General features: G+C 42.3%; 1 protein-coding gene across 6 annotated transcripts in view; it reads right to left on the bottom strand.

Moving 5' to 3' along the window:
• RCL1 (RNA terminal phosphate cyclase like 1) overlaps window positions 1-26,985 on the bottom strand; it is a 65,577-nt gene that overhangs the window by 20,505 nt on the left and 18,087 nt on the right. For 3 of the 6 annotated variants that reach the window (XM_006094124.3, XM_023758417.1, XM_023758418.1), the window contains exons 2-5: window positions 18,141-18,212; window positions 14,452-14,627; window positions 8,657-8,731; window positions 6,354-6,478 (exon numbers count right to left, since the gene is read on the bottom strand). In XM_006094124.3, the coding sequence (XP_006094186.1) occupies window positions 6,354-6,478; window positions 8,657-8,731; window positions 14,452-14,627; window positions 18,141-18,212 (448 nt within the window). Of the gene's footprint in view, window positions 1-6,353; window positions 6,479-8,656; window positions 8,732-14,451; window positions 14,628-18,140; window positions 18,213-24,858; window positions 24,950-26,985 lie in introns of those variants that run through there. The other 3 variants (XM_014460394.2, XM_023758419.1, XM_014460388.2) reach the window with 3 other exon arrangements.

Raw genomic sequence — 26,985 nt, 5'->3', positions numbered from 1 at the left:
TCTAGCTTCCCTTTCTGATCCATCATAAACATTCCACCCAAAGATCAATCTTCCTCATGCTGGTGAGAATCTTCCTAGTCACTCCGGACCCTCCCAGATCCTGCTGCCAGACCTCCGGCCTGCTCAGTGTTCATCCTAACCCGGCAACCTCACCCCTCCACCCATCCAAATTCTTCACCCCCGAACTGCCCTTCCTTCCTCCTTCAAGTCCAGAATTCCCTCCTTCTTCTGAAACCCTCCAGCAGCCCAGCACCCAACTGTGATCTGCACTTACACTTACCATCCATCTCCCTTCATACACACACATGTTCTCGCTCGTCAACAAGACTACAGACTCCATAGGAAAGGGGCTCTGCTGCTGCCTCTCTCACAACTCTGTACTACACTACTTTTGTACTCAGGAATATTCGATAAATATTTGACTTGTCTCAAAGGAAAAACCTGAAATGAGGAAAGAGCAAAGAGGGATTTTTCAATACACACACAGAGTCCAGTTACATCACCACCTCTCTGTCCAGAGTGTACTTTTGACCACAGGTAGCTACAACAAACAGGTCTCATACCCTTTGGACCAGGTGGGTGCTGTCCTTTTGAGGCCCACGGCTGCTCACTCTCCCTAGGAGAGCATAGATGTCACTATCCTGACACACAGTCCCACAGCGTTCATGGTTCCCAAAGTTCTTTTAGGTACACTGTCAACTTACTTTATGTTCATGGCAACTCTATGGCAAGGACTACGGAGCCCCAGGTCCAGGACTTACACTGAGGACAGGTGGGTCACAGAACTAAGATTCAAAATTAAACAGATCCACTTCCCAAAGACAACCTTCTTCCCCAGCCCCTCCAGAGATGTGGAAACCAGGAGGGAGACAGTGCCAATGCAGGGCCGGTGCAAGGCTATGCTAGAATGCAGGCCGTGAAGTGAAGAAGGGAAAGGAGCTTTAAACTGGTACATCCCAGAGTCACTACGGAGCCATGTGGCCTGGCATGGAGGCCCCACCAAGGAGCAACTAAGGTTCTAGAGTCAGACTGTGTGGAAGACCCAGCTCCAGCAAACTGCATCGTGCTGGCTCAAATGTGCTCTTCTCTGTCCCTTCACTTCCTCATCAGTAAGAAAAAGACAATCATAATACTCTCCCTACAGGGTTTGGAGGCTCAAATGAAAGGATGCATGTAACGCCATTAGTGGTGCCTGGTGGACAGTCGGAGCCCAACAAATGCCAGCTATTGCTTTTCTTACCGTTAGTCCAAGACTCAAATCCCAAAGCAGAGGTTCTTTTCCTTTTAGGACCAGAGAGCCCTCTGAGAACCTGATGAAAGCTACGACACTCTCTCAAGAAACACATGAACACACACTATGATAGACAAGTTGGAGGTTATGAATGTCCTGAAGCTCATTCACGAATGCTATACATCCTAGAGAGACACATTCATAACTACAGTCCATATGGAACTTCACGCTCCCCAGGACTGCAGGTCAGAGAACCCCAAGGAGTGCATTCATGTGTTTGTGTGTGTGTGTGTGTGTGTGTGTGTGTGTATAGAGAGAGAGAGATTGATTCTCTAAGTACCTTCCCTATAGTCGGAGAAAGAAAACCGTATTGTCCACAAATTTCAACTCACACCCACTTCTGCCTCTACCTCAGTTTACTCAATTAACTCTTACGTACCAGATCATGAGCTGCCAGGCCACACTGTAAAACTGAAACAGAATGCTCCCTTCGCTCTCACCCACATCAGGCAGGGGGGAGAAGAGAGTGGGTGACATTAAATAAACAGTAACCGCACCATCCAGTCACAGCCGCTGGCAGGAACCAACACCAGCTCCCTGCCAGGCCCTGGCCAGTCAATCAGAAGGGAAAAGATGGACTTTGGGCGGTAGCTCATTAAAACCACAAATGCCCAGAGGAGAGTGGGACTAGTTCTCCCAACTTGAGCTCTCCTGTGGGGAATATAACCTCCAAGCTCAGTTCAACAGTTAGCCAGCCTTGCAAGTAAAAACCACAAACCCAGCTAAAACTTTCCCAAAGGCAGCTCTTTTCTTCCCAGGCTCCAATCCTGGCCAAGAAGGTGATCTCAATTCAAGCCCACATTCCTCGGAGGTGTTTGTGAAATGGGCTGCTCTGCAGACCAGAGGCGAGAATGTTTGGTTTGCAGGCAGGGATCTAAGCAAAGGTATGTTCCCAGGGAGTTTAGAGGAAGACTGGGGAGGATTCAGGGGTTGTACCCCCTGCCTCGAGCAAGGGGAGGAGTTTGGGCCCTCACTAGAGCCTCTGGCTCAGATTTTGTAAAAGGAACACCAAAGGGAGAAGTTAGGGAGGAACAAAGTCAAACCCCAGGTGCCTGGGGCACCACAGCCGTCAGCTTTCATGTTCTCTATACAACCCAGGATGCTCACCCCTTTCCCAGCAACATCAAAGGCTCACTTATGAGGCTCTCCTACACCCAGTAAAGAGGGTAAGTACCAGGCAAGACCCCAGTGTGACAGCCTCCATGAAACCCATGTCGTTACCACAAGATTGTGTCAAAACACGCACACTCCGGGAATCACATTTCCAGACTAGAGAATGGATTCTAAGCAGAGTTCACCGCTAGGAAACAAATCTCAGGAGAAAAAAACAAAAAAACAAAACCTGAAATAGACCTGGAAGGGTAGAGAAGTCCACGTACAAGACCATGAACTGCAGCATTTTTGGAAGCAGCGAAGCCAATTTAACTGTCCATCAACCTGCAGCTCGGCTCCCGGGGCAGCACTATTTCTCCCCAGCCGCCGCCTTCTCCTCATATGTACACGGGCGTGGACCCTGGGTGGCCCTGTGGTGGCCAAGCAGACAACAGACTATAATGCAGGGAAGCTTTGCTATAAAGTCCTCTGTTCTTGATGATCCTGACAAAGAATGTAGACAACACCCCAAAGTTGATCTTCATCTCAACAATGGCTCCCCCGTGGATATGCAGCCCGCCCTATTCCATTGTTTCTCACCACTTACTGTTCAAGCTAATGGAGCCCTCTGAAACGTTAGTCAACTACACACTTTTCCTCCAAGTAAGCCCTTCCTAAAGCCTCCTGAGAAGTACAAAGCTGGACTCTCAGCACTTACGCTATCCCCGAGAAGGAGACATCCTGGCCGACCCCACTCTGTCAAACTCCTTACCAGGAAAGGCATCCTCCATCCCATCCAGCCCCGTGGCCACCAACACCTGCCCTTACCCAGATCTTGTCAGCACCTAGAAATTTACTAATTTTAACATCTGAACCTCCAAACAACCCCCTAAACACAATTTCTTGTTCTTCTACACAAACATACATCTACCTCCACTAGAAACCTGTGTAGGTTTCCAATTCCTCGAGCCCTGCTGGGCTCCTCACTGGCCGTGGCTTCAATGACAGCTCGCAAAATACCTGCTCTAACCCCCGCTTCTGCACTACTCACCCTGTCAATCCACACCCGCCTCGATGAGACTGGCCCTTCTGTCTTCTCTGCTTCGCCCCTGGGCCGCCAACTGCTGTGGGGACGCAGCCACACAGCCATGCAGCTGGCACCATGACACGGTTCCAGCTTCAGCTGGGCCCGCACGGCGGCCCTACAGCCTTTTTCTTATCTCTAGTCACAATGCCCCACTGTGACAGCACATCTTTACCACCCTGTCACCCTCCCTTATCATACCCTTGCCAATCCCTTTATCCTTGATCCCATCCTAACTCACTGAAAATGGCAAACTCCTCCCATCTCCCTTCCATGCACCTCCAGACAAAACAATCGAGAGCCACCCTTACCATATGCCTGCCATTCTCAATGCATCCCTTACCAGATAATAAAAAAATTACAGTAGCTACCACTTACTGAATGCTTACTTATCTACGAGCCCAGTGCCTTGTACAGTTCACCTGTGACCTTGTTTAACCCTCGTTACAGGTACAGTAGGTATAATGGGCCCTACGATAAATGAGTCAACCAAGGCGTGGGGCCAAAACCCTACCATCAGTGAGTGGCAAAGCCAGAGGTAGAACCCACACCTGTCTGATTCCAGCACTTAGATCTTAATCACTTTGATGCACTGTTTCATCACTTGGCCTCTCTCCTACTTAAATCTACTTTACCCAACCTACAGAAGTACTCAAATCATTACCATCATTTTTTTTAAAGGAGGAAATCTTATCAAATCTCTCTTCATCAAGTTACCACCTTATCTTTCTTTCTACTTCTCTTTCCAGTCAAGGTTCTTGCAAGCGTGGCCTCCACACTTCACCATTTCCCTCCCAGTCACTCCACAACCCAGAGCTGATTACACAAGCGAGGTTACATGTGGAAGAAGGTCTCCACCACCTTCTGGAAAGAGCTCCTCCCAGGGGCACTGGTGGCAGCCTGCTGTGCGTTCCTCAGCTAATTCCCCATCCTAATGCTGACTCCTCTGGGCTTTTTAAGGCACCTTCTTCATTATCCTCTCATCTCTGACTTCCCAGTCTCCCTTCCTGGGAGGACTTACCTAGTGTTACAAGTCTTAGTGGCAACTCAGGGTCCCGCCCTCCCCTCTCGGATTCCACAGCGTAGCTGACTCAAATCATTCATTTCTAGCTCTCACCTTGCCCCAAGTTACAGACCTACATTTCTAACTTCTTCTAGACTTGTCTTTCTGTAACCACCTTGAAGGACCCTCAACCCCAACATAAAATAAAGCTGAACTTAGCCATTTCCAACTGTGCAAACACGTGCGTGAGGCGGCTGCGGGGAGTTTCCCACAGGGGCTCTGTCACCAGTGTCTGCTGGCACTGGGTACAGCGATGAAGAAACAGGGAAGACTCCTGCTTCTGTGGGGCTCAAGGTTCTGTGGAAAGGCGTGGCTGGCTAAGCACGTCATGAAGACAATGTGGTGAGTGGGTAATTCCAGAACTGACTGGCCACACCACTGTCACTGCATGACAATGCTCCTTTCATTGCACTGGTTCATCTCCCTTCTCAACCTGCCTGTTGCCACTTGGAATATATATTGGTTCATTATGATGCCAAGTGGTAACATGGGAGTGTTTGATCCAACAGAAATGCACAAGGGAGGGCAGCTGAAGTCACACGTGGAAGAAGTCATCATCAAGCTCCGTCACATCATCAAGCAGCCAGAGACTATTTACATCATCCTTAGAACCACAACCAGAGCAATATAATTTTTTCCTCTTTGAACAAAAAATATTTTTGCTGTATTTTTACCATATAAAAAACAAAGCAGACAACAAAAAAACTAACACAACACCACAAACGTTTGTAGCTACTATCAGAACAAACCTCTCTACCCAGGTGCCTAAGTGAGAAACATCAAAATCATCCTCACGACTCCCTGTTCCTCTATTACAGACCCAGGTAATCACTGTGTCCTATCCATCCTGCCTCTAGGATCCTATAAACTAGAGGCATCACCTGTCCTCACTGTTTCTCTTTAGGGCACAGTAATTCCATCATCTTTGCCTCTAAGTGCTGGTCATTAGGTGATTTTCTTTTTTAACTTGTATTTTCCAAAATTTCTATAATGAACCAAAAGTTCTTTGGTACCATCAGTATTATCCTCTTAATATGCAAATTCATTTTACAGAAGAAAACTTCTAACTTTGGAATGAAGAACAACGCCTAAGCATGGCCTTCCACCTTCACTGGCTTCTGCCCATCTTTCGTGTACCACCTCCTACTGCACTTGGGACACACCACATTGCTTGCCGCTCCCCAGAACCATCTTGCACCTGTTACCTCCATACAGGCCCACTTTTCTGCCTGAAGCTCTTTTCCTTCCTTGCTCCACTTCACAAGCCTCTAGTCCAGTGATGGCGAACCTATGACACGTGTGTCAGAGGTGACACGCGAACTCATTTTTTTGGTTGATTTTTGTTAAATGGCATTTAAATATATAAAATAAATATCAAAAATATAAGTCTTTGTTTTACTATGGTTGCAAATATCAAAAAATTTCTATATGTGACATGGCACCAGAGTTAAGTTAGGGTTTTTCAAAATGCTGACACGCCAAGCTCAAAAGGTTCGCCATCACTGCTCTAGTCTATAAGGCTCAGTCAAAATGGCCTGTGCACTGGTGGCCCCCAAACCAAAGCCCTCAGAAGAGTATAACATACATGGGAGCCATTTAAGTGTTAACTAAAAAAAGAAAGTGAACGGATCAATCCAATCTAGTCCTGGTGAGGCAGCTAATTAAGCATCATAACCCACACAACAATTACAGTTTCACTGTTAAGATTTTTCCATGATTGTTGTCTAAAATGTAAATAACTCTGGGAAGAAGTAAACAGGTTGTGAGTCGCTCTTCGTGAGGCAAGAAAATAATAAGAAATCTGAACCAAATGCAAAGGATACGCCATTCCTCTGATACGTTTGATTTTTCCTGGATCTGTGAGCTGAATGGGCTTCAGGACCTTCCTTATGGGACAGGAGAAGATCACTTCACCTCCTCCTCCAGGAGGCATTCCCCGTCGCACAATCTGCACACATGGTGAGAAAGAAGAGGCAAGAATACAGCAATGAGTAGATGGCCCAGACACCCAAGTCAGTAAGGTTTACACCAAGGGGCTCTTCCTTAGAAGGGAGAGAGATCTCACATCAGGCAGGTCCTCATCCTTAATGAGGCACTGGCAGGGTTCAGGAGTTAATCCCATTTCTTAACCCTTTTCTCCTATGCAATTAACTGATCTATCAAATCTATATATTAAAGTCATGCACCACTTAACAATAGGGAATACGTTCTGAGAAATGCACCTTTAGGTGATTGGGTCGCTGTGCGAACATCATAGAGTCTACTCACACAAACCTGTATGGTATGACTACTACATGATATAGCCTATTGTTCCTAGGCTACAGCACTGTACATCATGTTACTGTACTGAATACTGTAGGTAACCACAATGGGGCCTTGACTTAAGAGTGTCCCGACTAACGAGTTTTTTGAGATACCAGCTGTCTCTCCACCGATTTTTTGCATTGAGTTGATAGAGTAATTTCAGTTAACGAGCTCCTTAACGAGCTTGGTCTCGGAACAAATTAAACTCGTAAGTCAAGGCCCCACTGTATAACACAATGCTGAGTATTTGTAGATCTAATCATAGAAAAGGTACAGTAAAAAGGCAGTATAAAACATGGAGCTTACAGCACTGGAAGTTGCTCTGAATCAATCAGTGAGTGGTGAGCAAACATGAAGGTCTAGGACATGTCTATGCACTACTGAAGACTTTAAACATTGTACACTTAGACTACATTACATTTATTTAAGTGTTTTCAATAATAATAAATTAAACTTGGCTTATTGTAACATTTTTACTTTATAAATTTTCAACTCTTTTTTTTTTTTAATATATTTTATTGATTTTTTAGAGAGAGGAAGGGAGAGAGATAGAGAGTTAGAAACATCGATGAGAGAGAAACATCGATCAGCTGCCTCCTGCACACCCCCCACTGGGGATGTGCCCGCAACCCAGGTACATGCCCTTGACCGGAATCGAACCCGGGACCCTTGAGTCCGCAGGCCGACGCTCTATCCACTGAGCCAAACCGGTTTCGGCAATTTTCAACTCTTTTATAAAACTTTTTGTTTTGGCTGTGATTGTCATGTCATAGTGCTGAGAGGGATACACTTCTGTGTCTGGTCTTCAATCCAGGTCATTAGAAGTTTCTCCATGTCTGATATAGGCCCTTCTCGAATTTGTGTTAGTCTTGTTGCTTTTAATGAAGTAGACCCTTTAGTAGCTTTCATTACTTTGTTTTTGTTCCTCAAGATCATAGCTATGGTGGAATAGGACATGCCTGACTGGTGAGCAATAACCATCACTGGTTTTCTACCTTTGTAGTCTCTAATCATTTTTTAATTTTGTTTCCAGGTCAATCTCTCAACATGGCCTCTTACTGAGAATGTTAACAGTGGATTTTGTATGCTTTTGTTTTGTAAACAAAACAAAATGAGATTCATACATAATTGTATGTTATACTTTTATTTTTTTAAATATATTTTTATTGATTTCAGAGAGGAAGGGAAAGGGAGAGAGAGATATAAACATCAATGATAAGAGAGGATCATTGATTGGCTGCCTCCTGCACGCCCTCTACTGGGGATTGAGCCCACAACCCAGGCATAAGCCCTCGATCGAAATCGAAGGCCAACGCTCTATCCACTGAGCCAAATCGGCTCGGGCTGTATGTGTTATACTTTTATACGACTGGCAGAGAAGTGGGTTTGTACACACTAGCCTCATCATAAAAATGTGAGCAACATGTTGCACTATGATGTTAAGACATAAACTATATCTAGATGATCTACATTAGAGAGGCATTATGGCTAGAATCCTAACTCTACTACTTATTAGCTGAGTGACACAAATGGAGTTTTTATGAATAGTAAAGTATTAATACTTGTAAAATGTTTACAACAATGCCCACCACAAAGAAAGTACAATATAACTGCTGGCTATTATTGTCATTACTAAAGGGTCCCTTTCAACTCAAAGTCTGTCACGTTTGCATGTACTATGGGTCTTCTCATAAATGCTGACTTCAAATATCACACACACACACACACACACACACACACACACACACGTCATACAGCTCTTCCAATGAGTTGGTAAGGAAATGTTTTACACAGATATATACAGACAACAATTCATTCTTACCTTTAGCTCAAGTGATTCACCATCAATTCCAAACTGTTTCAAAATAGGGAGGGCCGTTGCCTTAAGAACATCAACCTGTAGAATTATTTCAGAATAAAATAAAAAGTTTTATTAAACCTTGAGCAGATGGGAAGAAGAAACAGCCCATGAACCAAGTGGAGACATAGCAACCAGATAGATGATGTGTAGTCTGGTAAAGAAAGAGGATGCTGGCCCTAGCTGGTTTGGCTCAGTGGATTGAGCATCGGCCTGCGGACTGAAGGGTCCTGGGTTTGATTCCAGTCAAGGGCATATGGCCGGGTTGTGGGCTCGATTCCCTAGTAAGGGGCGTGCAGAAGGCAACCAATCAATGATTCTCTCTCAACATTGATGTTTCTAACTCTCTCTCCCTCTCCCTTCATCTCTGAAATCAATTTAAAAAAATGTATTTAAAAAAAAGAAAAAGAAAGAGGATGCTGACTTACAACTGAGGGCATGGGACCACTCTGCTCCCGAGTAAAACAGATTTTATAAGCCACTAGCTCCTCTGAGCCCCCTTCCTCATTTATGACATGGAGACTTACACCTATCTTACAAGTCATCATCATGACCATCACATGCAAAAAGCATGAGAACCTGTCGGGCTCATATAGAAAAAACTTGGACCTCTGCTCATTCTTTTATGTATTTACACTACGAAAAAAATATCAGATTTGTTATTAATCTGTAAAGCTTGTGGCACACCAAAGCCAAAGCAAACCAAAAAAGTAGTCAACAGCTACTTAAGAATCTTGCTGATGCCCACCGCACAGGCAGTGAAAGGGTAGGTGGTGGTTCTAAAGAAAGTGAGGGCAGTGAAGGAATGATTGCCTCAAACTACTGAAGCAGCACAAACCCATAACTGCACAGTTAATGGCAAGGCTGTGTCAAGTATGACTATTATCTCCTCCCTATTCAGAACTCATAGGAGGCCTGGGGTCCTTTCCTGTTCACATATAGATTCCTCGGAGTATAAGGATGACATTCAAAGCGCGTTGATCTAACAAGTCAGTGAATGCTGACTCAACTGCAACATGGGAAAGAAAGTCACTCCCTTCCTTGCTCCCAACGGGTAAAGGGCCGTTCCTCGGCACTTGGGAGCTGACCTTATCAGGAGCAGTGAGGGCAGGCAGCGCAAGCAGAGGGTGTAGGGGAAAGTGCTGGTCCTGGTTCAGGCTCTCCCTCGAGTGAGCTGCATGGTCTCAGACAACTGTCTAATTTCCTTGTCTCTAATTTGCCTTGTCAGCCTGTCTTCAAGGTGCTACCCATTCCAACATGCTAAGACTCAACACAATGATACTCCGAATAAGTCTTTATAGCAGAGAATAGGCCCCACCTATACATTCTGGTATCAGAAAATTAACCTGAGGTAGAAATGACCTATGCAGCCTAAGATCATGTAAAGAATGGATGAGGGGGTACAGAAGAAGTTACTAGGAAAGCTCACTGAAAATTAGCTCATTTCAACCCAAATACTAAAGTTAAATACACCCAAATACTTAAGACATACATCTGGGATGGCCAGCACCAAGGAGAATTCAGCCTAGGCTAGTACTAAGGGCAGCTGGGGAGAAGGCCAAGCCAGATTTCTGGAAAAACCAGGGGATACAAGGATGTGGGTTACTCTGTCCAAATAACCCCCTGGAACTAGGCAGCCACCAGCCGTCCTGGGGACAGAAAAGGCAAGAAAGCAGAACAGCCCTTCTGGTTCATCCTCCCCGTACCTGGAGTCATACAGGATGAAGTCAGATTTACTCTGAGGGTCAGCCAGAAGCCTGAGTATAACTCCAGGTGTGGTCCTGTCTCCTAAATCACTCTCCATCTGATGCAAAAGGCAGGCAACTCGTGTGGTGGGACGAGGGCTGGAAGAGCACATGTAGGCTTGAGTCTCACTCTGCCTCTTACTAGCTGTGAAACCTGCACACGCCCCACCTCCCCAGGGCCTTGGCTTCCTGCTGTGCATGAGGGGCTGGACTGGACATGTTCCAGTCTCCCCCGGCTCTGCACCATAGTTTCAGTAGAGTGGGGGTGGGCTGCACATTCTAGTTAAGGAAAACTGAACAGTCATTCAGTGGTTAGGAAGAGAGAGTGGTTAGGAAGAAAAGTCTGACCCAAGTGGCACCTCAGGGTAAAGGCGTCAGTCAGTCTGACAAGTTCACTCAATCAATCAACAGGTAGAAATGTCATCAGATACAATGCCAACTAGAAGGGAAGAAACTGCTCTCCGTTACCTTGTCTGAAACAGTGGCAGGAACACCCATCTCACAGGGTTTGTACCAGAATTAAATAAATATGGCTACATTTACTAGAACTGTGCCCAACGCACAGCAAACTTTGTTGTACTTCATTCCCCTTCCAGAACGGTAATGAAAAAGAATAGAATCTTCACTCACCCTCCGACCAGGATGCTAGCATCAATAATTCCTATTGGGGGTTCCGGTGCCAAATCACTGAGCTTCAAAGGAGACGTCCTAGAACTTTGCTACTCCCCAAAATGTCTCCCCATTTTCTAACCTTTTGCCTCTGAAAGGAAAAAATGTCCTACCCATTTATAAGGGGCTCATCCCACCACTTTTGCTTTTGATGCTCACCCCTCTGGATGTCTGCAGGAGTTATCCTTAGTAAGTCCCCCAACCCCTTTAATTCTTTCCTTCTCCATTGCAGCGTCTCCTCAGCCTACAAGCAAGCTCAAATCTCTCATTTAAAAAACTATTTCCAAACTCAGCTTTTTAGGAATCATCCTATCTCACCTTCTGAATTTCCAAACTCAGCTCTTCAGGAATCATCCTATCTAACCCTCTGAATCTCCTTCCCATGGTGCTCTTTCCTATTCATTCCTCACCCTGTGACTGTCCTTACATATCAATGTCAGTGCCCTCTCAAAGGTCAATAAAACTTCTCATTGCTGAATCTCCCTACCCAATCCTCAATCAGCTCCTGGCTTCTCAAAACTCAACTCCTGCTTGGCTTCTCCAAACACTTCTACCTCCACTCACTGTCTGCAGCTCCTCTTCCCCTACTTACACCTCACACATCCACTTCATCTTCTATTCTCGGTCCCTGGGACCATGAGGCAAAACCTCTAATGCTCAACACAGGCCAGAAAGGGAATGTAAATGAATGATGAGATCAGCTAAGACCTCCAGCTAACTGGAGAGCTCATGCCTTTTCCAAAGAGGGCAGCTACTACTCAGCTCAATGGGAGGCTGTCGGGGAAGAACTGCCGTCATTGCTGCCACATCAACCTATTACAATGTAAAATCTGGTTCCAAACATGAACATTCAATTCAGATACACACACCACCACGCTGTGCAGGCCAAAGGAAAAACACCGGTAGGATTAACTCAGACAGAAAGCCGCCGGTGTTCAACCTCACTCAGCACTGGTCAATCTCAGTCTCCTATCTGTAGGTAAGATACTGATGACCTATCACTGAAGCTCCAAACGGTAATGTCCACTGCCAACTGGACAAACACATGTGGATATCCTCCCAACATACCAAAATCAAGCACATCACCCAACTACCAACCACAATTTTCCTCTTCGCTGTGTTCAACTCCTTCTGATCACTATCCTTCAAGACAACCAGGACAGAAATTGTGAAGTTATTTGATGAACACTTCCTCCTACCCCATCTCTAATTAACTGTCAAATCACGAAGTCTCCCCTCCACACTGTCCTTCATATCAGTTCCTTCCTATCTACTTCCATCTCTAATATGTTCAAACTAATTGACAAACCCCCAATTCATACTCCTCTCAGCCTCCACAGTGCTCTTCCTAAAAACCACGCTGATTCTGTGGTTTCCCTTCCTCTAGAAAACCCTCCCTAGCCCTCAGCACTTTGCCTGTACTTCTATCAGAGCCCAGAGGTACTCAGCCTTGTGGCCTCCCCTCTGTGTGTTCACAGCTGTCCACCCCATGAGAACAAGTTCCCTAAGGGCAGAACGCATTATATTCATCCTGGTGTAGTCAGCAAATGTGGACATGAACTGACAGGGAAACCACATGCTGAAGAGAAAGCTCAAAATGAAGAAGCCACTCTTTATCCAAGAAGGCTGAAGAAGTTACTCTTTATCCAAGATTAGGTATATTTGTTTTATCCTGGATTGGAGCCAAGTACTATCCAAGGTCATTTTAACCAAAAGCAGTCCTGTAGCATATGAAAACAGATTTCTTTTATATGTTCTGCACAAAAGAGTTAAGTACTATTTCTGGGGAATTCACCAACTAACCTTTGTCTGTTAATATATAAAACTTTTTAAAATATTGCCAGTAATAACAGCTTTTAAGATCATTAGCAATTATAGAAAGAATACAAAACTGGGACACAGTGCCAAAGTCTCCTGTACGCTCAGGGCCTTTCCCATTACTCAAGGCATCTTCCCCACCCTCCACCTACAAGTGTGGAGGGCTCCCCTTGGGAACACTTTCAATTGAAGGGCCCACTTCCCAGAATCTTCCAGAAAAATAGAAGAAAAAAAGCAATCTCTTGAAATTAGTTTAAAATTCTAGACAGTTTATTCAGCATTCCTTTACAGCTAAGAATTTCAGATCATGCACTGTACTAAGATTCTAGGAAAAGCGTTTATGTACCCAAATCCCAAGAATTGGGAAATAAGTCTTTTACTGCCTAAGAACACAATAACCAGGTTTATACTCTAAAAGTGTATAGGTGAATACCAGCAGTCTCCACTGTGCAGCTCACTGAACCACCTAACTGGTCTTCCCTGATTAGAGAAGCTAGATACTTCATATTCTGCCTTAGAAGCCAGCCCTTCATTGGTCTTCAGATTGAAAAAGAATATTTTCAATTACACTTTACATTCAGCATTATTTTGTATTAGTTTCAGGTGTACAGCATATACTTTACAAGGTGTTCCCCCTGATATTTCCAGTATGCAACTGGCACCATACATAGTTATTATAATATTATTGACCCTTCATCAGTCTTGGTTCCATGTCTGTAAAGGTGAAGATAAGAGTCCTCAGTCAGGACTTGGCATAGTGGCCATAGGCATTAAGATACCCTCTCTGGACAGCAGAGCATCTAAAGGTGAGGATTCTTCTCTCCCTATGAGAGGTCTAAGGCAGGTCTGGAAAGAACTACTCTAATATCTCTCTCTCTCTCTCTCTCTCTCTCTCTCTCTCTCTCTCTCTCTCCCATCCTGGACTGACACTTGCGGTGGCCACAATGAAAATTCCACCTGTATATTAAACTATCTTACCCATACACGCAGGAAAATTATCCTACTTAAGAAGGTTGCTGTGCCCTTAAACTATCAAAGCTCACATATACAGTCCCTGTCCCTATGCCCTCTTCCTAAATCTGCAAACTCTTCTCAGAAGAAGAATGTCCTCAAGTTTAAATAAGTCAAGACTGTGCTGCAACAATGCCAAGGAAATATTTTCTGTCTAAAAGTGTGGTCTGCTGCTTTCCAGCCTCAGCTATCACATGACCTTGTGAAAGTTTCACTCCCACACACTTCAGCCAACAGAGCCATATTTCATGTCAACCATGGTGAGATTGCCAGCATCTGTTCTGAAGGTTCTTTGACACGACAATGAAAGGCACCTTGATGAATGGTAACAATCGTTACTGAATTTGACTGGTTATGAATCTTGGTTCATCTGCGTCCTGCAGTGATTAATCTCTAAATCTCAAGGTAAATAACAAAACAAATACACTCAACAATAAACCTGTGCTTTATCAGGAACTTGTTTATCAAAAGTTGGGTTGTGACAAGAGACAAAACAAGTGTGGCCTCACTACTCACCGAGGGGTCAACCTGGTCATTGGTCACTCCTCGAAGAACTATCCTTAATGGGTGCTTCATAAATGGAGCCAGGCAAAGAAGACTCTCCAGGTAATAGCCAATGCCACGAAGAACACTGCAGTCATGCTCCACGGATCCACCATACAGGAGGCCAGGCTGGTAATATAAGGTCGTCCCTTACATAAGAGGAAAGAGAGCCACATTCAGCAGGGAAAAAAAAAACAACGCTCGGTGTCACAAAATCAACACAGGCAGTGAGTCCCAAGGGGAAAGTCTGACATGGGCATCCAAGGGAGTTCAAAATGCCATTCCTAAGAGCCCACACTTCAGTCCAAAAGCTGACTCATTACTGTCAAGCCCTTGTAATAATAATAAACTGTGAGTGTAATTTAATAAACAGTAATAAATTAAGTCCCTCCCTAAGCCATCTGAATTGCCAAAGTCATGGCAAGGCAAAGAGAAAAAATCCTAACAGGTATCTTAAGTCTGCCAACAGCACATTCTCAGACACTGCTGAACAAGTGTGTTTACAAACGATGCTCTGAAACCATCACACCAGCAATCAGCTTCTTCTAGGCCCTTGAAATGAGATTTCCCATGTACCACACTCACCAAACAAGATGCCTAGAAAAGCAAGTACTTTATGGCAATTCCATTAATAGTAGCTATTATAAAAGTAAACAAATGAAAATACCTAAATTGACTTACTAGTTTTATTAGAAACTCTTTATTATCTTTATTCACTTTTTCACATATTCGTATCATTCAAAAAGTTTCTTACCAGATTAACATATTAGAGGAAAAACAAAATAAAATACTCTAGATCAGTGGTTCTCAACCTTCCTAATGCCGCGACCCTTAATACAGTTCCTCATGTTGTGGTGACCCCAAACCATAAAATTATTTTTGTTGCTACTTCATAACTGTAATTTTGCTACTGTTATGAATCGTAATGTAAATATCTGATATGCAGGATGTATTTTCATTGTTACAAATTGAACATAATTAAAGCATAGTGGTTAATCACAAAAACAATATGTAATCATATATGTGTTTTCCGATGGTCTTGGGCGACCCCTGTGAAAGGGTCGTTCGACCCACCAAAGGGGTCGCGACCCACAGGTTGGCGACCCACAGGTTGAGAACCACTGCTCTAGATGATCTGGGAGTATAAGTGGGTGAACAAGGTCTTTTTGTTGCTCAAATGTTTTGCAATGTCTTCTGGCACAATTTATCAATAAGCAAATTTAGCAACAGAGGAAGTAGATATGTTCAGTCACTCCAAAGGCAAGCAGCTCTTGCGAATTTCATAGAATAAATTTAGGTCTTACTTTATTAAAAACCAAAATCCCAACAATCAGAATCGATCAAAATCAGAATCATATTCCTCCCACACTTCTCAAAGGAAAAGATTCTACATCAGTTATTCTAAACACTATTCATGAGTCACAAAACTAATCCTCTAGTACAGCGGTTCTCAACCTGTGGGTCGCGACCCCTTTGGTGGGTCGAACGACCCTTTCACAGGGGTCGCCTAAGACCATCGGAAAACACATATATGATTACATATTGTTTTTGTGATTAATCACTATGCTATAATTATGTTCAATTTGTAACAATGAAATTGGGGGTCACCACAACATGAGGAACTGTATTAACACTCCGGTGTGGGGTGAATTTCCCGCCAAAATATAAGATGGCTCTGTCTTTTGGTTTTGTTCCATCCACCAAAAGGGTGGATTACAAACAAATATTTGGTAATACGCAGTTACAATCGGCCCGAGTTTACACGTTTCCCGCACTCCACCGCAAATCTATATGAACCGAGTTAAAGACGGCTCCCGCGGAGTACGCGCAATTCACGCGAGCCGACTTAACTCGTTTCCCCCACTCCAAGTGTTAAAGGGTCGCGGCATTAGGAAGGTTGAGAGCCACTGCTCTAGTACAAAAAGCCATTAAAAAAAAAAAAGCTATATAACCATTAAACGCTGCAAATCTGTTTATGCCTGCAAATTAACCAGATGAGAAATTGACCAGGTCATCAGAATGAAGTATTCTACCCTGGGGTGGAGGTGGGTATGGGAGAGTGATACAAGGGTAGCAGGATCATGTAAATATCTACTTCCCGACCTAAGCTGTAGAAGTGACTAGAAAATAATATAATTACCTGCCCTCTGAATCACCAATATAAACTGCTGAAAAAATCTCCAGGAATTTCAAAGTAAACAAGCCAAGGAAGACTAAAGAGAACCATAGCTTGCAAAGGGCATCTGAAGCCGCATACCTAAAACCTGTTCTCTGTAACAAATTTCCTGTGGTGCCAGGCCACTTACTAAGCCAAGCTTGTCTTCTTTCTTAAAAGAAACAACATGTGGGCCCTGGCTGGTGTGGCTCACTTGGTTGGAGCGCTGCCCGGTACACCAAAGGGCTTCGGGTTTGATTTCCAGTCAGGGCACATACCTGGGTTACAGGTTCGATCCTGGTTGGGGTGTGTAGGAGAGGCAAGGAATAGATGTTTCTCTCTTTCTCCCTTCCTCTCTCTAAAATCAATAAACATATCCTCAGGTGAGGATTAGAAAGAAAAGAGTCAACAAGTTCAGAGTTTCCTCTGTTGCACATGTACAGAAAAGTACATAATTCGTTCATGGAACCTGGCAAAGATGTTTGCTTCCCTTACAATGTATATACTAGTAAAAGTTTCTAATAGCAAACAAACAAAAAGTACCTAGAAAAAACTGAATGAAATAAATGATCATGCATCCATACAATGGAATACTATATGAGGCCTACTGAAATAATTGAGATTAACCTGTGACATCTGTGCTAGTGAAGAAAAAAAGCTGGCTGTAGAACATATCAAGAGCACAACCCTATTGATGGCCTAAGACAGCTATTTTCAACCGTCCTCATCTCACTAATTATTAAAATCCTACGGCACACCAAAAGATACATTAAATTTTTTTGCTGACCTGAAAAAAAAAATTAGGTATAACTCTGACTCATTCACACTGGACAGATATTGTGTTGGCTATTATCATATTTTTTTATCTGACCATCTAAGGGAAAAGAGGTCAGTGCCCCTGACAAAATAGTCAGGTATTGCATCTTTTTAAAAATTATTGCAGCACACTGGTTGAAAATCGTTCATCTAAGATACAGAGGTACCCTTATAAGCAAATGCATATAGAGGAAGGAGACAAGGGCACCCCCCCCTCCCCAGCATGGCTGCACCTGGGGAGGGAATGGAACGGAAACAGCTGAAGGGGCTTTCACAATTTTTGCATATACTTATTTAAACTAATCTTAAAAGCAAAATAAAAAAATAAAATTCAGCACATACAACTACCTCCTAGAGTTTGTGGTAAGATTTTGTTGTGATAATATAAGTAAATGGACTTTGAAAAGTTGTAAGTTAATAAGTGGTAGGTATAAAATATTTTACTGTTAAAAAAGAGAAGGTGCTTGTTTGTTGATCTGAAATTTTCAGTCTTCTAACTTCCTTAAATCAAGTGTATGTCCCTTAAATTGGCAGAATTCACACATATCTCCAAACAATTGTATCACAGGCAGGAAACTGGATGTTTCCATCTGAATATAAAATGTATACCATCAAATGGAGTGAGAAACAGAAGAATGATTAAGTAGTGCATATGTAGATGCTTTCCCAAACAGGAAGAAAAGGAGCTTACCTGTTTGGTTTATTTCAATTCGAGAACCATTTGTTATTTTGTCCAAAAGCCTTATGAAGCTGGCTTCAAAATCTGTGGGAAAAAGAGAAAACATAATAGACTCATGTTAAGTCACCCTTTCCAGGCAGCACTGCCCATTCAGGTTCTGCCATGGAGGGTAGGCTACTTGGGTTTTTCTCAGGACCTGAGAGGGATCACTGGTGGAGAACCTGAGGGGTTGAAAAGCACTGACTAGCAAATATATGGTTAACAGAACTATTAGAAACAGTTCAGCTTTCATATTCCACACACAAAAAAATAGAAACTCTACCAGCAATCTAACGGGGATACTAATTTTAGAAGCACAACAACCATAAGATCTGTTCTTCTGACCTCAGGAGCACATGCCTAATAAGGGAGAAGAGCAGTAAAGAGGGAAGTTTTACAGTCAAATTCTTACTTCTTACAGAGCACCTAAGAGGATAGATTAAATCAATGTTACTATATCTCCCATTCAACACTGCCCCTTCTCCCTTCCTCTACGTCTTACTGATCTAGAGCTATCTAGCCAGTTCAATATTTAATTTCATTATAAAGGTGCTTGATGTACAGTATTACTGCCACCTTTTTTTAAATGCATGAGAAAAAACTGGAAGGGAAAACACTAAATGTTAATGGGTTTCTCTTCATATTAGGACTTTATATAAATTTAATTTTCTTATTTAAATTTTAACATTCAAGTTGGCTTCAATTTCTTTTAAGAACAGACTGTTATCTAAAATATAAAGCTGGTCATTCTTTAGAAAAGGGGGTAAAAGGGCAGGAAATTATTCTAAATGTGAAATATGGAAGGAGATAGAGTGAAAACTCAGAATATGTCCTCTAGTCTTCCCCTGAGTTGATCTTACACACAGAAACACACACACACACACACACACACACACACACACACACACACTCTAGCTTCAACCTCCCACCCATGAACAAGGACAGCAGTCCAACTCTTCTGCACTGAAGGCACTGTAACTGCCTGACACCTTCATGCAGCTCCCACTCCTATAAAGAACTAACAGAATTCGTGAGCACACATTCCAGCAGTCACCTGACCTGATCCCAAAGGGTCAGCAAATCAACTAAACAATTCCCATCCACTTGTTCTGCTACTTAACACTGCCCCATAACTCCTGTCCTAGTAGATTCTGCAATCTGTACAAGTCAGAGAAACTTCAATTTGTCCTGAAACAAGTAATAATGGCAAAAAACAGTGGGTGTGTATTAATGCTTACCTTATAGCCATACATTCTTCCATTTAATCCTCAAAACCCCAAGGCAGGAAGTGTCATTCCCATTTTATAGAAGGCTTAAGCTCTAGAACAGTGATGGCAAACCTATGACATGCAGAGGTGACACGCAAACTCATTTTTTTGGTTGATTTTTCTTTGTTAAATGGCATTTAAACATATAAAATAAATATCAAAAATATAAGCCTTTGTTTTACTATGGTTGCAAATATCAAAACATTTCTATATGTGACATGGCATCAGAGTTAAGTTAGGGTTTTTCAAAATGCTGACACGCCGAGCTCAAAAGGTTCGCCATCACTGCTCTAGAATGCCTACTAGATGAGCCCAAGTCCAGGCTCTTAACACTACGGTGTCGGGTGAATTTCCCGCCAAAATATAAGATGGCGCGGGCAATTATTTAGGTTTCCCGCGCAAAATCAGAGTTAGTTTAAAATGCCTATATCTTTTGAAGTATGGGTTCGATTGAAATGAAATTTTCAGTTTCTTGTGTAAAAAATGAAAATTTATTCAATCACAGACATTTTTTTATCTATTCAGTACATAAATAATTCGATATATATAAACTAAATACGAAAAACCCAAAAAATACTTACCTAAAAATATACACATATTTTTAAAGTTTAAAATAAAATTTTCATAATAAATCAAAACAAATAGAAATTAATAGTTTTTTAGCGTATGATATTTTTCAAAACACGCCCCTTTATGTAGAGGTATATTGCAAAATTTGCACATGTAGTGTGTCTCACTGCGCAATTTATGAACGGAACATACGCGACACCTTCTCAAAATGTTTTTCTTTTTTCCACTTCCGACAATTGCCTGTAACGTATGCTTTCTCATGTCCATCGATAGCCTGCATGGTGGATCAGATGTAGGTGGTTTAGCCCGCATTCCAGAAGTAGACGGTACTGGTTGAAGGTCTGGAACAATGTCCATGTCCTCTGGAATATCATCCGTCAACCAGTGGATAGCTGTTTGTTTCAAAAACATTTTAAAACCCATTTTTCTTTGCCTCACTGATTTGTAAACTGCATAAGAATTAAATAATGCGCAATTTATCATATACATTGCCAACCTTTTTGTCCATTTGACCGTCCTCCGCAATATCGAATAATATGAAAGGTATTGGTCGGCCCGGTCAACACCTTTCATATGTTTATTGTAGTCAATGAGTGCATTCGGTTTGACAATTTTCTTTTTTGATGTTCTGTCAATATTCTGACTTTCTTCCATCTCCGCAGAATGAATCGAAGAAATCAGGTATACAGGCTTTTTTGATTGCCACACTTGTAACAATATATCATTTTTCCTTATAAATTTTGTTTCACCTTTTTTCAAAGAAATTGTTTGAAAATCTTTAGGTATACCTCGATTTTTCCGGATTGTTCCACATATTCTGAATTTGTTTTTCATAAGTGCTTCACAATTTGCGACGCTATTATAATAATTGTCCATATATATATGGTACCACGAATCAGTGTATGGAGACACTACTGTTTGTATCGTTTCCAATAATCGCTTTCCTTCGCCGCAATAAATTTCCATGTTACAGATATATCCTGTATCACTTTCACACAACAAACGAACCAATATTCCATATTTAACGATCTTGCCAGCATTATATACCCTAAAGAATAATCTTCCCCTCCAAGGTACGATCCCTTCATCTAGTGATAATTGCTGATGAGGTTTGTAAATATTTATAAATTTAGGCACAAAATAATCTAGTACTGGTCTCACTTTGCAAAGTCTATCTGATTCATTTACGATATCCGCATTATTATTGAAGTGCCAAGCTTTCCATATCTGTCGGAACCTGTCTCTCGTCATCGTTTTACCAAAATATGGCGTCTCCGTCCATGGCTCCGTGGTCCAATAGTCATCTCTTCTATCTTTGCGCACCTGTCCCATGAGAACAATTAACCCTAAAAACTTCTTCATCTCTTGAGGGGTTATATCTTTCCACTTTAGGCTTTTTTTTGAAAGTTTGAAATTATTCCTATTTTGATTATAATACCTGTTTGACTCCTCTACAAGAAATTCAAAAAAATCATCTCCGATAAATAATTTCACGGCATCTTCTATATTATTTATAACAGCATCTGTGTTTAATCCTTGATGCCCTAAAAAATCTTCTAAGACCGGTGGATTATCAACATGCGACCATTCTTCTCTCCCGCCTTCTATATCTGACTCTGAGTCAGAGCTGGAGCTCGAAATTCTTCGTCGCCTCAATGTCCTGGGACGCACCATTACTTCATCATCACTAGAATCTTCATCACTTGTACTCGCATTTTCAAGATCGCTATCACAAGAATAATTGGACAACTTGTCTGCACAAAACTCATCATCACTATAGTCTGAATGCTGCGACATTCTAGGTTAAAGCAAATAAAAATAATACTAACTGAAAATAGCGGTACTCCGATAGATATCTGATATAAAAAAATAATTATTATGCGAACACTTTGCGGAACGATTTTATTTTATTTGGTTAAAAAATTCTATATGAATGTCTTTATCACAATATATTTAAATATTTAAACACGTAATAATATTCACAAAACTCAAAACTAAAGACGTCCGGACACAAGAAGTATTTCTCAATAACTATTCTCTTTGCATGGTGAGATATCCAGGGATATCGGTTATAAAATGAGAAAACAATACATTGGTACCCTAACGGTATTGTACTCGACCAGCGCCATAAAGTGTTCTCTACTTACAAGGGATTTTTATGATACCTATTACCCCAATGGGTATGAAACGGTTCGCATACACAGGTAGGTATCTTTGTGAACGGCAAACAAACAAATATTTGGTAATACGCAGTTACAATCGGCCCGAGTTTACACGTTTCCCGCACTCCACCGCAAATCTATATGAACCGAGTTAAGACGGCTCCCGCGGAGTACGCGCAATTCACGCGAGCCGACTTAACTCGTTTCCCGCAATCCAAGTGTTAAGCACACCATGACTGTAGTTTGCCTCAGTTTATTTTTAAAACCATATATATATTTCAGAGAGGAAGGGAGAGGGGGAGAGAGAAACATCCATGATGAAAGCAAATCATGGATCGGCTGCCTCCTGCACGCCCCCTACTGGGGATCGAACCCGCAACCCAAGCATGTGCCCTGACTGGGAATCGAACTGTGACCTCCTGGTTCATAGGTTGACAATCAACCACTAAGCCACGCCAGCCAGGGCTGCCTAACTCAGTTTAATCCCTTGGAGCCAACCTCTTCCCTCTAGAAAATTGTGGCACCTTTTCAACTGCAAGCCGTGACCTACTGAAGAATCCTGCAGACAATTTAATGGGTCCCCAATCACCACTTATTTTTAATGAAATTAGAACAGAATAAATGGTATCAGAATAACTCTACATAGTGAAATTTTAGCACACATACATATATTCATATGTATATTAGGTGGTGATGTAAGTAGCATCACAAATTTTTAAAGTAACTCAACTACCAAAGTTAACTAGAAATTATTTCTATGGTCTTCTTATATAAAATAATTTTGTGTTTTTTTTAAATCAGGCATGATCTATATACCGTAACACCATTTCTACTTATGTTTATAGAAAATCCAAAATAGTTGACAGAAAAAAGAAAAAACCTCAATTTGCTTAAGCGTCCAAGGTCCCTAAATGGGAAAGAGGAACAAGCACCCTATATAATAAAAGGGTAATATGCAAATAGACCAAATGGCAGAACAACCAAACAACCAATCAAAGTGTAATATGCTAATGATATGTGAAGGCTGCTCAACTGCTCCCTATGATGTGCACTGACCACCAGGGGGGTCCCTCAGCCTGGCCTGCGCCCTCTCACAATCTGGGACCCCTCGGAGGATGTAGGAGAACTGGTTTCAACCCAATCCCGCAGACCACTCCCCTTGGAAGGGCGCCAGGCTCCGGGCTCATAGCTGGCAAGCGCTGCTGTGACAGTGCGAGCCTCTCCCGACCGGGACTGATTGGGCGCGAGCCTGCATCAGGCACAGTGGGTCTGGGATGAGCAGGAGCGGCAGGTAGGAGCTGCAGGCGGCGTTGGACTGCGGGTTTCAGCCTGATCCCTGCAGGCCACCCAGAGGGACCCCACCCATGCACGAATTCGTGCACTGGGTGTCTAGTCTATATATATAAAAGGCTAATATGCTAAGTGTCCTTCCCACTGTCCGACCGGTTGCTATGACGCACACTGACCACCAGGGGGCAGATGCTCAATGCAGGAGCTGCCGTGTCACGCACAGAGAAATGGCACTGCGGACCTGGTGCTGATAAAGCAACACTAGGCTTCCCCCAAGTGGGACACAGACCCCGCCACCACCAAATCGCAGCCGATGCTGCAGAGACCCCATGGTGCAAAATGCAGGCCACAGCCCATCCCAGCCTGCAAACGGTGGCTGTGGGTGCCAGGTATAGACATCACGTTTTTGTTGACATTCTGGAGCCGAAATTGTCAACAGAGTATGTCTGAAAACCAACTATTGCCACAACGCATCTCTGAAGCCGAAAGAAGCCTGTGTCGTCAACAGAATGTATCTGAAGACCAACTATTGGCACAACGTACCTCTGAGGCTGAAAGAAAGTGACATCAAAAGAGTATTTCTGAAGAACAATTATTGGCACAACGTACCTCTGAAGCCGAAAGTAAGTGACATCGTCGACAGAATATGTCTGAAGAACAGTCATCAACAAGTACTACCAATACTGGTAGGAACTGCTTTCATAGCGAAAATGAGGTAAATGAGGATGCAATTATCGAACACAGTTGTGGTGGAATGACTGTTACATGTCCATTATGCCTATCCCTAAATTTCTCCAATGAAAAACCATCTGATGGAAAATTTACTCCATGTTGTAGCAAAGGCAAAGTTTGTTCAAATGATACAAATTTTCCAGAATACCTGGCATATTTTTAAAAATTAACGATAAACGAAGATTCTGACAGTAAAAATTTCATGGAAAATATTTGTCGTTATTGTTTTTTATTAATCAATTTATATATTACTTTCATGTACATTTTACTAAATTTCTTTCATCTCTGACACTTATATTATAAAGGACGAATAGCAATATTAAAATATTTCTTCTAATTAATTTCCTTTCAATGTGCATGAATTCACTAGTTTATGAATAAAGCCTAAATTAAACTCCAAAGCTTTTACAGATTTGGAAAGAAAAAATAAGAGCAGAACTTTAGGGCTCTTAAGAATGAACACACAGTTAAAAATGTCCAGCAGAGGAACATGAGTAGAAACAGAATGGGCATATAAGGAGACCTCCAGGCAGGACTACGCCCTGGTCACAGCAAGTAAGTGCTTAGGAAGCAGCACTTCAAAGAAACAAACACAGAGCTAGTTCTGGAATCCTAGCAACAGTGAAGATATAGCTCCATCACCTGGTACAAAAAAGATCTCAAATTCACCTAATAATAGTAAGGCTGAAGTTCCCCAAACTTCACTAAGACAGGATGTGTAGAATCCTTGCCTCTTCACTTCCCACACACCCTCTATGGCTCTTCCTCTTCAGGGCTGCTCCTGGGGTACAAAATTTCAGATATCTAAAAACATTAGGGGAGAGTTCCAAAAATAAGCACAATTTTACTACATTGCTTAAGAATACATAGGTTGCCCTAACCGGTTTGGCTCAGTGGATAGAGTGTCGGCCAGCGGACTGAAGGGTCCCAGGTTTGATTCCGGTCAAGGGCATGTACCTTGGTTGCGGGCACATCCCCAGGAGGGGGTGTGCAGGAGGCAGCTGATCGATGTTTCTCTCTCATCGATGTTTCTAACTCTCTATCCCTCTCCCTTCCTCTCTGTAAAAAATCAATGAAATATATTTATAAATAAATAAATAAATAAAAATACATAAGCTGGCCAAGTAGCTCAGTTGGCTAGAGCATCCTCCAATAAACCAAGATTGTGTGGTTTGATCCTTAGGGCACATAAAAGAATCAACCAGTGAATGCATAAGTAAGTGGAACAACAAATGGATATTTCTCTTTCTCTCAAATCAATAAATATTTTAAAAATTTTAAATACAGCCCTAACTGGTTTCGCTCAGCGGATAGAGCATCGGCCTGCAGACTCAAAGGTCCTGGGTTCGATTTCGGTCAAGGGCACATGCCCAGGTTGCGACTTGATCCCCAGTAGGGGGCGTGCAAGGAGGCAGCCAATCAATGATTCTCTCTCATCATTGACATTTCTACCTCACTCTCCCTCTCCTTTTCTCTCTGAAATAAAAATACATTTTAAAAATTTAAATACATAAAATTTAAATGAAAGGTACAAGTAAAGGTACTATAAGACAATTGAAATAGGCAACGAAAATTGCTCTCATTAAATAGTCTATAAAAGCCCTGGAAGGGTGCCTCAATTGGAGCATCATCCCATACACCAAAAGGCTGCAGGTTTGATTCCGGTCAGGGCACATACCTGGGTTGTGGGTTTGATCCCCGATCGAGGTGTGTATGGAAAGCAATTGATCAATGTTTCTCTCTCATATCGCTGTTTCTCTCTCTTTCAAAAGATGAAAAACATATCCTCAGCCCTAGATGGTTTGGATCAGTGGCTAGAGCGTCGGCCTGCGGACCAAAGGGTCCTGGGTTTGATTCTGGTCAAGAGCATGTACCTTGGTTACAGGATCCTCCCCGGCCGGGGCCCTAGTTGGGGCTCAAGCAGGAGGCAACCAATCAATGTGTTTCTCTCACATTGATGTTTCTCTCTGTCTTTCCCTCTCTCTCTTCCACTCTCCTTAAAAAACTCAATGGAAAAAATACCCTCAGGTGAGGATTAACCAAAAACAAACAAACAAACAAAACCATATCCTCAGATGAGAATTTTTTTTAAGTCTATAAAAGATCTTTATAATACTATGGAGCCTTTAAAAATATTTTTAAGTAATTATTTAATTACATGAGGAAATGTTCATATTATACTAAGGAAAAAATTAAAAAGTAATATATAAAATATGATTTTAATTTGTTTAGAGAACTAAAAGATGAGAAAGCAAACTATGTATAACATGTGAAATTAGCAGTCATTATTTCCCTCTGAATTTAAAAAGGTAGAAATTACAAACACATACCTAATTCTCAGAACAAATCAAAAGATGTTCAACCCATTGGAAATAACGTACGTGTAAAATATGTGCATATTTTATATATAATGTGTATTAACACATAATGGAAAAGAATAATAAAATATATTTTAACTTACCAGCGATATATAACATCTTTCTTGAAATCTCAAACATAAAATTATGGCATCAAATATAAACAAATTATATTATAACTAGAGTCCTGGTGCATGAAATTTGTGCACTGGAGCTGGGTGGGGGGGTGGGGTCCCTCAGCCCGGCCTGCGCACTCTTGCAGTCTGGGACCCCTTGGGGGATGTCTGGCAGTCGGACATCCCTCTCACAGTCCGGGATCCCTCTCACAGTCTGGGTCCCCTCACTCCTTACTGCCTGCCTGCTTGCTGCTCCTTACTACTTGGCTCACTGCTCCTTAGCACTGCCACAGAGGTGGGAGAGGCTCCTCCACTGCCACTGT

The sequence above is a fragment of the Myotis lucifugus genome, unplaced genomic scaffold (genome assembly GCF_000147115.1).
Source record: "Myotis lucifugus unplaced genomic scaffold, Myoluc2.0 scaffold_130, whole genome shotgun sequence".
Lineage (NCBI taxonomy): Eukaryota > Metazoa > Chordata > Mammalia > Chiroptera > Vespertilionidae > Myotis > Myotis lucifugus.
The sequence above is the reverse complement of the archived record's forward strand: the minus strand, read 5'-3'. Positions and strand labels throughout refer to the sequence as shown.